The following is an 11,122-nucleotide window of genomic DNA, read 5'->3' on the forward strand; positions in this document are numbered from 1 at the left end:
CTATCCAAGCTCAGCTAACACACTGCAGCGAAACACATTCTGCACACGTGTGTGCAGCTGTACATATGCAAACACTTAGAAAAAATTAAGTCCATGTGGCATAAAAGTTTTATAGGTATCATTTGGGGATCGCCACAGTATATATTAGTGACTTTGACATTCTTTTGAGGTAACTAACGAGGCTATAAAAACATCTTAATACTGCCGAAAGCAGACTCCTATTTCTACTAATGTATCAACTTGAAAAAAGTGCATGGTTTTGAGCACTTCCAGGGGGGAAAAAAACTTGTTTCATATAACATACATCCCTCTGTAAACTTGAAGCTATATTGCTAACCTCTCCCCCAATTTCTAGATCTACACCATTAAAAAATTCACCGACTTAAGACCTTCATGCATGACAAGCAGCAAAGTAAACACAATTGTTTCTTTCTCTGAATGAAACACACACAAAACACATCAGTCAATCACAGTTAGGGGACTGTGATCATGGTTAGAAAAGTGGAGATTGGAAGGTGGATGAAAGTCAAGCACTATCGAGTTTAAAAAAAATTCTAGCACTATTAGAACGGTGCAAACTCATAAGTACTGTAGAAATATTAATGCCATTCAAAGAAAGTATTTAAAACATGACTTTCGCAACAGCCCTCTTCCTTTTACTGATCCATTGTTACTTCAATAATTTATATTACTCTTTCACATATTAGACCAAGTAATGGATCAGGAACCCATTTGATGTATTGTAAAGCAGACAGTCCTCCCCACAGAGAAATTTAATCTCAGTAGGAAACAGAAAGACAACAGATGGATACAGGCAAATATGAGGACACAGACGCAACAGTTCATGCTAAAGAGTGGCTCAGTGTGCTAGTGGGTCCTAAGTACTCCTAGATAAAAAAGCAAAGAAAAGCTTCAAGGGAAACTCTAGAAAAATGTAAGTGGGTCATAAAGAAATTCCTCCGAAGATGGAGAGGAAGCTGGAAGGAAATAAAAAGAAGTAAAGCATAAAGATGTTTGGTAAACTCATGAGTGGCTGATGAAGTCTGGAGCTGCAAACCACAACTGCAAGAGCAAAACAGCAAGAGACTTGGAAAATAAGTTGTTTATATTTAACATGATAAAGAAAATGCTAGCAGAATAAAAGACAACAGAGTGCAAATTGTGGGTTAGCAGATGCCCAGAGCAGCATTCTCAACGAATATAGATTGGATATGATGGTATTTTTTAAAGGCCAGAAAAAGAAAGCTGAATGGATGAGAGTTTTAGGACAATGGATGGATAAAGAAGGCAATCTTTGTCCATAGATCACATCTCAATCTGAAGGAATCAGATACAACTTTAAAAATAACAGTTCTAGTGAATGGGCTGCCTGAGTGAGGGCAGGATGGTACTGTTACTCCAGAAGATCACGAAATTAACTAAAATGAGAAGCTTAAAAAGGAGATTAAACACTTTTTTTTTTTTTTTTAATGCCAAAATTAAGCTGACAGCCAGAATTCTTTAAGGACATTTCAGAATCATAAGCAAAGAATTTTACCTGTGCAGACAGATCTGAAAATCATACATGCAGAGTCATACATTTCTCTTTGCAGAAAAGTCAGAAAAGAAGAACTGGTATCCCAAAGACAGAAGTGAAAAATTTCCAGAGAAAGCTTTATGAAAATTGCACACCTTTTTCACGTGAACCTGTGTTCTCTGTGATTTAGTGAAAATTCAAATCAATAAAGATTGACATTCTCCCAAAGCAAACTACAGGTGCCACCAATCAATATCCCTGATTAGGTGTTACAACTTTCTGGAGCAACAGCACAATGTAGAAAAGAGTAGCTTAAAAGAGGAAAATATTTATTCAGGAAAAAAAGTCAGCAATGAGAACAGCCTACAAGCCAAGAAGGATGCAATCATTTTTAATTGCTTATTTATCCTCACTCTTCTCAAACGTCGTGATCAAAGAATTAACTGATTAATTCTGAAGTCTTTCTTTTCAATCAGATGCATCAACAAGCAGAATTTGAATGGTTTTGTATACACCAGAACTACCATTAAAAATATTAAAACAGGAATAAGCAAATCGCTTCTGCTGGTTGTTGCATTTTCAACGGTCTGTCCGTTCAACCACACAAAAGGACTACCCAGTTAAAATGAAGAATTAGTTTCTCTTTCAGATGTTCTAGAAAGTCTTCTTCAGTCCAGTGACATGAGTCATACACACAGCACAACAGGATCCTGTGGTCATCATGGTTTACCAGGCTTCACCTTCTGCTCAATTTACAGAGATAAATGCAGAACATTACTAGAACCCTAAACTCCTAAATAAGCCTTTAAGGAAGTTGTAAAAAAAAAATGTGTCTATAGGACAACTCAATTAGTTGTATGCATTCTCAGTGGAAGGGAAAAAAATATAATAAAATAAAACAAAAAACTAATGTGTAGTTAACGTTAGTGGTCCATTGAAGTAGTACAAGGCTTTTATAGAGCACACAAGGTTTCAGTCCAAAGGAAGTAAGTTTGTAAAGAGATGGCTGGTAAACCATATGGTTTCCAGAGTCAGGATGTCCTGACACGTACCACAGCAGTTCACAATTATAAGCAAGCAAAAAGAAATGACAACTGCTGACGCAAAAGATTTACCAATCCACCAGAAGTGGCGTACATACCTTTCTTCAAAAGAAAACAGAATTCAAAACAAAGAAACAAAAATAAAAGTCCCCATGCTACATTTTACAAAGCAGTCCTCACCAGCACTTCAGCAGCGGACATGAATCACATCACTGTGTGATTTGTGTATTGTTATGACTGGAAGTAAGCATGTATATATTTAGCAAGCACTCAGTCTAAAAAATGAATAGCAATCAGAAAGTTACTAAGAAATGTCTCTCATTGAGGTAAGCTGAGAAAGGTTAAGCTTCTTCCACTATCTCAGGGTAAATCATAGTCTTACTCCAGAACCACATAAACAACAGAGCACAATTCTGTTTATGAGTAACTAGGGGATTATCCTGAGCTACCAGTAATAGACTTAGCTCAAGAACATCCAGACAAGCTTACTCTAGTCCCTATGGGGGAAAAAAAAAAAAATTATCTTCCTCCCAAAAACACAAAAGAAACACTACTACTCTTAAAATTTTGAAGACATTTGTCTGAAGTTATAAGGCATTGCTCCATAGCATCTTCAGATATGAGTATGGACAGCCCTTGTATTTAGAGGATGGATTTCTTACAGAAAACTGTACGTTTTATTTACTTTTACAGCAAACAATAAAGTGTAAGGCACTGGACTGGTCAGACAAAGGAACTTTTGTTCAAGCCCCAGCACAATCTGTTTAAACACCTAACTCAGGTCAAAGACAATACAAGGAAAGCAACACAGCTACAACAGAGCATCTAGTGAGTACAACATCCGCTAAACACTGTTTTCAGCTGCAGTGAATGGACTACAACATCAGTGCTCACACACTTCCAAAATTACACCTTGAAAACTTCTAACTGGTATATTCTGCCATGCAGAACAAAAAAAAAAAAAGTCAAAGCATTAAGAACATTTTGACATAGCACAGCATAAAGGCTGCTCTACAGTAGAAGACCGTAACAATTCTCCAGAAAACCACAACACACAATGCTACCGACACTGAATTCCAAAAAACGTAATGAGGGAGGGGCTAATCAGGACAATGAATGAAATGTGAGCATGACGCTCCTTCACTGGATAGCCCTCTGCCAGAAATTACATTAATTGCAACGATTTTTTTTTTCCTTCCCACAGAAATGTTCCTCTGAAAGAAGCCTTCTCATCAAAATGTAACTAGTGGTGACCAATCACCAAACTTTTCAGCTGAGAAAACAGCAAGTGCTTGTTCAACAGCTGCCACACCACAACTGTGCCGTATGTTTCCGTACCTGAGAAATATGCAGTTACAATGCTGATGCTACATACACCCAAGGACACCTGACTTTGGAGGGTCATTTATACTTCTGTCTGGTTAGGAAATAAGAAGTTTCCATTTCTCCATTTAAATTCTTTTCCACAAACAGTCTAAGCAGATATAAAACTTCCTATCAACTTCAGCCAGGTAATACACTGAAGAATACGCTGGTTATGACCAGTAATTGTCTTTCCTAGATCCTTTGTGGAACTATGTCTTTAAATCAACTTGCAAGGTTGCATATTACTGTAACAATCACATTAAGTGTTGCAAAGCATAACCCACCAGAACAGTTGCAAGCTGTTGAACTGTGTTCTATATACTCAGTTACATGCTGTTGAAAACGTGTATACTGATCACTGTAAAAGAAAACCACACTACTTATTAAGTTACAGAGGTAACACTTTTACTCACCAAGTCAACAGGATGAGCTTTGGAGATGCACTCTAATTTGCTCTTAGAAAATTATTAAAATGGCAAATCAAACCGCCATCCCCATTTACTATGTCAAACAATATGGTGGGCTACAATAAAGCACTCAAACAGTTTATACAATATTGTTAATCTTCAGAGTAGAAAACACAATTATTTTCAGATCCAATGCGTAAGAGTATGGAAAAGGGATTGAAAGTTCCTATAATATTCTGATTTAAAACAAACAAACAAACAAAAAAATCCTGTTCAGAACGTGTCACAATTTTACTGGCTTACAACCTACCATAGTAAAATGTGCCTAAAAGTACTGCCAAGTCTAAATAGCCAGAGCAGCAAATTATCTGAACTACACCCATGTTTATATAATAGACATTTTCTCTCAAAGTTGCTCCCAAGATAACCATCATCTTCTAGTAGTAATGCACAGCTAACTTCTAGGTTTTAAAATCATTAGGTTTAGAATCTCAGAAAAAAACATCCCATGTAACTTATGCACAGTTTAAAGGAAGACTTAGTTATTTGTTAAGAATATTATTTACAGGATATGAACTTTCAAAAATACAGAGCATTTTTAAAAATAGTGATTGGCTTGCCAGAAGTTCCAAGATGCATGATTGACTTGCATATACAATGCTAGCACTGGAAAGCAAGGCTAGCCTTCTAAACCATAAGAGGAATATCACCCTTTGCATTATTGCAAAGGAATTAAACAAAATAGTTTTGGTTCTTAAGCTAAAGCTTATCCATGAGAAAAAGAACAGAGAAACTGGACATTACATGCTAACAGTTGATGCCCCTCAGTTAGCATTGTAAACCCACTGTAAAAAGCCATACCAGTAAACCTCAAAAAGTAGAGATCCCAGTGGATTAGAAATAAAAGGAAGATGAAAATAGAAGGTATAGAGGGAAAAGAAATAAATCATTTATTACTTAAACATGGGGATTTTTTTTTATTCCCCACAAGTCTGTTGTTTACAGCAGCATTTACCAATAGGACTCTAACCAGGAGCAGTACCTCAATATGCTGTCCTGCTAAAGAACTCCCAAAATCTACACACTTTTTTTTTTTTAAACTGGTCACAGAAGTTGGAAGAGCCAACTTCAGTGGAACTGCAGCCTTCTGCCTATTCTTACAGCTGAAGCATCAGCCCATGAAAAGCAAACACTAATATGAAGCTTTAACAATGTCAAGGCATGACATATTACCAGTTCTGCACACACAAGTTCATAAGGTATTTAAGTAGCCAGAGCTTTTGCATACACCATAAAACCTGTCTAGTTCTATATAGTTCTTATAAAATAGAAATACTTGTAGCCTTGTTGTTAATCTTTTATTGTTGAAAACAAGTAATGCATACAGGTAATATCACCTGCCAACTGAGGAAAGAAGCAGAATGCAAGGAAGGAAAGGTACAGAAAGGTACAGGTAAGAATAAAAAGTCAACTGGGAAAGACTGAGCTCTGTTCCCAGCTGTTAATAACTCTCGTTTCACCCTTTGGTCAAAGTAATAGCTTTACTTGTTTCCATCCTCCCTTTCACTCACATCTTTAGAAGACAGAAAACTTGAGCTACTTAACTGCAGCAAAACAATGGTTATCACAGCTACTATTGGTAAAGAACAAACAAGAATGATGACTGTTATTACAACTAGCAAAACAAACCTCAAAGCTACAATCCTACCTTGGGTGGCACCCCGCTGGCTCTGAGTAGCCTACTGCCTTCACCAGGTATTAATTTTATCAGTGAACCACCACAGACACCAGTCATCGGACACGGTCCAGAAATGGGATTTGAAGCAACAGTCAATCGAGCAGGTTTCTATTTCTGATTTTAATCCCTGGTTTTGATTTAGGCAAAGGATAAAATGACCTTCCTGTGTCTCCTGCCACATGAGGCTGAGACTTAAATTTGTTTGCCAACATATTCAATTTGTTCAAACATCCTTTCACTATAAGGACCAAATGCTAAAAACTCAAACAGAAAGCTACGGCATTCTCACACTATGACATCATCCTGTCTGGTATACTTTAATATAATTTGGAAATTAAATTTGATTAACTGAGAGCAGCTTAAAGAGGATACATTAAAGATCCAAATTGAGGACACTTATCCGTAAAATGAAAAAGAAAGCACAGCACAATGTCCAGCCTTTCCAGTGAATTCTACAGAACAGGCCTTACTGGCTGTTCCGATGCTCTGTCTTAATAGCAACAAATAAAGTTATCCCACAACAGATGAGTAAAAGCAATCCACAAGTCCAAGATTTGCTGGTATCTGTGGACATATAAACGAACCAGAGGCAATCTTACCATACAGACTTGTAAATGGACTGACACAGGGCGGAAATTAAGCTGTACATTCCCCACGTGGTTTCAGCAATGACAAAACAGATTCCAGGTTTCCTGAAAACTTCCTTCTACTCAAGAACAGTGCCTGCTTCCAAGTGTTTACAATTGCACTTCTCATTACAAGATACTCACTGCTTACTGCATCCTGATCACTAATAGAGAAATGTCAACAAAGTCTCTGTGGTAATAAAGTCATCTTTGTGATCAGAGAATCATTAAGGTTGGAAAAGGCCTTCATGATCATCTGGTCCAGCTGTCTCCCTGCCGCCAATATCACCCACTAGACCATGTCCCTAAGTACCATATCCAGCCTTTCCTTAAACACCCCCAGGGACGGATGATTCATACTATATCATTTCTATGAAGGCTGGTTTTTAAGTTTATAATCATCATCAGAAATTGTGGTAGAAATACAAATGCAATTGTTAGAGCATCAAAAAGAAGAGCATATGAGGACTCAATCAAATACTTTGAAATTGCCATTTGTCAAGGCACATTACATTAAATTAAATATCTCCAGTACGTCAGAGTCACTTCTGACAAACTTTAAGACATGTTAAACATCTGCACTGTACAAGAGCCACAGGAAAAGTAAATGGTTACACTAATTCATGTAGAATCGCTGAGTTAAGAAGTCATAACTCTAGACATACGGACCCAAGGCTAACAGGTAGCATTCCTCACTCTCCATGAGTTTCAAGAGGAAGCTGTCAATATCACTCACATGCGAAACAGAGCGCCTGTGCCCCCTGAACAGTTATCTGTATCATAATCAAACTATTCCTACCATCAGTAAGAAGCTCTCCTAGCTAATCTACAGCAAGCTGTCATCTTGTATAACACTAAATAAAATTTATCAGGCTGGTCCAGAGCACTAGGAGAAGTTCTAGAAAACTATACTCCCACTTCCTGAAAAATAAGTTTCAGTACGGTACACATCTGGTTTCAAAATGAAAATTAAAAGTAGTAAAAATTCACCAAAATGCAGAACACACACTTAAAAGGTAGGTGTGCGTACAAATCTGTTTACTAAACTGACAAGAGTGACATCCCCCAGTCCCCACGCACATTCCTAAAAGCACAGACGTATCTATGCTACCATCGTGAGCACGTCTCACAGGACGATTAGCTTAGCTGAAGTTTCATGCTTCAGAGGTCTTGTTTGCAGACTAACAATGTGATCCGACACGAAAAACACAGAGTGTGTGATTACCAGGCTAAGTTAAGCAGTTTTTCATTAGGACAGCTCAGCTTTTCAAGTTTGAGTCATTTTACAGGCTCTGAAAATAACAATAGCCTAAGGCAAACACACATATTTGTTTTCCTGACACAAACCAAGATTAAAAAAAAAAGAAAAAAAAAAAAGAAAAAGCATAGCCGGAGGCCACAGGGAAAAAATATAAATAAATAAATAAAGGCAAATGGTGCTTGAATAGCCTAAAACACTTCCCGAGGGGCACAGCACGGAGCTGGTGGAGCCGCAGGAGTGTCCCCCCCCAAAACCACTCTTTGCTCACCACTTTGTCCATCAGCTTCCAGGTCTTCTCCACAGTCCTGCGGTCGGCGGCTGCCTGCTTGGGGGGCCCCACAGCATCTTGGATGGCGTCGATGAAGCCCAGGATCCGTCCCTTGCGCGGGTTGCGGCCGTTCTGCGAGTTGGCCATGGGGGAGCCGAGCTGGACGCGGGGACAGACACAGAGACAGACAGACAGACGGCGGCTGCTTCACCGGCTGCTGCCGCCGGGGTACCGCGAGGCGAGGCAGAGGGAGAAGCCCCCCGGGCACGTTTGGGCACCGGGCTCAACTTTTCGCCACCCTCCCCGGGCGGAGCTGAAGCCGGCAGGAGGGAGCCCGGCGCTACCGCGGCACCCAGTGGTGCCCCCACCTCCTCCCCGGGGTCCCCCCCCAGGCACCTGCCCCTGGAGGGAGCCGAGCGGACAGACGGACGGACAGACGGGCGGACAGACAGGATACGTACGGAGCAGCACGGCCAGGCTCCCTACAGCGAGGGGGAGCCGCCGGGAAGGGGATGGGAGGGGAGGGGGGGGGTCAGCAGCTCCGCGCCCCCCGCCCTCCACCCGAAGCGTCTGGTCGGACGAGGCTGTCCTTCCTCCCTCCTCCTCCTCCTCCTCCTCGTCCTCCGGCAGCGGGCTTCACCGCCCCAGGAGGCAGGCGGGGCGCATCCCGCGCCGCCCCGGCCCTTGTCGCCGATCGCCGCCGCCGCCGCCACTCGCGATCGCGGCGCTGCCCCCGCGGGACTCAGCCCCGCAGGGAAGCCGGGTACGGGGCGCCAAGGGAGCCGGCGTCCTGCGGGCACATGCGGGCTCGGAGGGGACAGAGGGGACGCCGCGAGGCTGTGCTGCAGCGCGGCTCGCAGCCCCGGGCGGGCAGCGCTCGCCCCTCACTCCTACAAAGTGCGGCGGGCGGGCGGGCGGGCGGCCGCGGCCCCGCTCCCACTCCCACTCCCGCTCCCTCCCCCGCCCCGCGGCGCGGCGCTCCGGCGGCCGCCCCTCCCCTCCCCTCCTCTCCCCTCCCCTTCACGGCACGCCCGCCGCCGGCAGAGGGAGCGGGGCCGGGCACAGCGGAGGCTCCGCTCCGCTCCCCTCTCGCTCCGCTCCGCCTCTGCCTGACGTGGCAGGCGGTGACTGAGCGTGAAGCCGGGCGGCAGCCGGCAGGGGCTGGGAGTGATGGGGGAAATGGCCAGTGCTGGGCGCGGAGGGGAGGGGGACGGAGCTTCCTGTCCTGCCCCCGAGGCGCTGAGGGGGCGGCTGAGGGGGGCTCGGAGCGGTGTCGCACGTCCTCCCTCTCGCCAAAATGTGTTAAAACCCAAGGGTCTGTCACGCTGCCTCTGGGGCTTTTTGCACTCTGTGCTTCTTCACGCTCCCGAGGCTTGTTTTGGTTCGGTCTTGCGGCCGCAAAGAGCAGGAACTTGTGCGCCTTGAGCACGTCTGGTTCCTCTGCCCGCCCTGTGAGAGAGCAGCAGGGCTGCGCTGCGGCCGGGGCTGACGCTTCTGCTATTAATCTTCTATTAAAGCGGGCTGGAGAGCTACAAAAGGCATCGGGGGCTGTAACATTTACAGTGCAGTCCTGAAAGGCGCTGATCAAAAGTGCAAAAACTTCCCCCTGTGCCTACCTCGATGTCTGTGGGCATATAGTAAATATAAACCAAATGTAAACCCAACTGACCTAACACTACACATCTGTTTTAGGGGTGATTTTTTCCTCTAGGTTCTTTATATTCCCTGTGAAAGTTGGAGAGGGGAAAAAGTGAAGATGAGCCGCACAGGGTGCGAGACAGTTCATTTCAGATCCCTTTGAACACCTTCCAGGGCATAATTATGCTTTGTGAGTGTTAATGTTATAATTAATTATCACGCAGAGAAATGAAAATAAAGCGCTTGAAAACTTTGAGGTTATGTTATGAAGAGAATAACCATTCTCTTCATAAAATGAAGAGTAAAGAGTGCTTTTAAATTTTAGTTTTCTGAATGTCAGCAATTGTGTTCTTTTTGCGGTAATTTTGTGAAGACTGAAAAATAACCATTTTTCTTTTTTTTTTTTTTTTTTTTTTTCTTCTAATCCTTGGCTTATAGCAAAATAGGAGTCCGAAAAGCAATAGAAACGGTTGTAGTAGAGTGTTTCAGCGTTCCTTTTATTTATAATGTCATTTACGGGTATTTTTATGCTTGTATTTTTCTATTGATTTAAAATCTGTCAAGTAGTTAATGTGGGCGCACGCACAACAATAAAATCACATCAGTAACGTCCTCTACGGTCATTGTTCCTCCTTAGCTTTAAAATACGAATTGGCAGGTACTTGGCCTACGTGGGTTGGAAGCTTCTCATTCCACTGGAGGATCTGTAAATTATTCTCTTTCCTATGTTGATTTAAATGTTGGTTTAAAACTCTTCTCTGGCAGCTCTCCCTATCCTTTTTTTCATTTGGAGCTCTGCTTGCCTAAGACATGGTTGGTAGCGACTGCTCTTCATTTTGCTCTATCTTGGTTGTGGATGAATCAAATGATTTAACACTTTTTTTCTGAGCATCTTAAATCTTAATTCTTTTTGTTGATTGTTTTGCTTTTGTTGTTTTCATGTCATTCTCTTCATATTCCATGCACTGCCAAGAGCTATGATCTGTGAGTTGGCCTTGGTAGCTGTGTGGGGCTGAGTCATGTTGCCTTGCAGTTCATCTGAGTGCAGAGCCAGCAGGAATAAGCAGCTTGGTTTCCTGCATCCCTCTGTGTGTGTGTTGTGTTATTAAGTGAATAGCCAGCTGTGTTATAAAAGCGGGTGGTTATCAAAGGGGCTTTTTTTCATTGTCTGTGCTGCATGGTACATACAGGTATTCTGGGAAATAGAGTCCTCAGAGGGTCACGTGAATTTCTGTTGGAAGCAAGCCAGCAGGGACAAGA

At 42.4% G+C, this 11,122-nt stretch overlaps 1 protein-coding gene across 5 annotated transcripts in view; it reads right to left on the reverse strand.

Moving 5' to 3' along the window:
- CBLB (Cbl proto-oncogene B) overlaps positions 1-8,860 on the reverse strand; it is a 139,608-nt gene extending 130,748 nt beyond the window's left edge. For 2 of the 5 annotated variants that reach the window (XM_027449519.3, XM_027449518.3), the window contains exons 1-2: positions 8,686-8,860; positions 8,225-8,383 (exon numbers count right to left, since the gene is read on the reverse strand). In XM_027449519.3, coding sequence (XP_027305320.1) covers positions 8,225-8,371 — 147 coding nt within the window. In that variant the 5' untranslated portion in view covers positions 8,372-8,383; positions 8,686-8,860. Of the gene's footprint in view, positions 1-6,668; positions 7,797-8,224; positions 8,384-8,685 lie in introns of those variants that run through there. The other 3 variants (XM_038183052.2, XM_072024018.1, XM_072024022.1) reach the window with 3 other exon arrangements.
- Positions 8,861-11,122: the final 2,262 nt, after the last annotated feature.

This window comes from Anas platyrhynchos, chromosome 1 (assembly GCF_047663525.1).
Source record: "Anas platyrhynchos isolate ZD024472 breed Pekin duck chromosome 1, IASCAAS_PekinDuck_T2T, whole genome shotgun sequence".
NCBI classification, from domain to species: domain Eukaryota; kingdom Metazoa; phylum Chordata; class Aves; order Anseriformes; family Anatidae; genus Anas; species Anas platyrhynchos.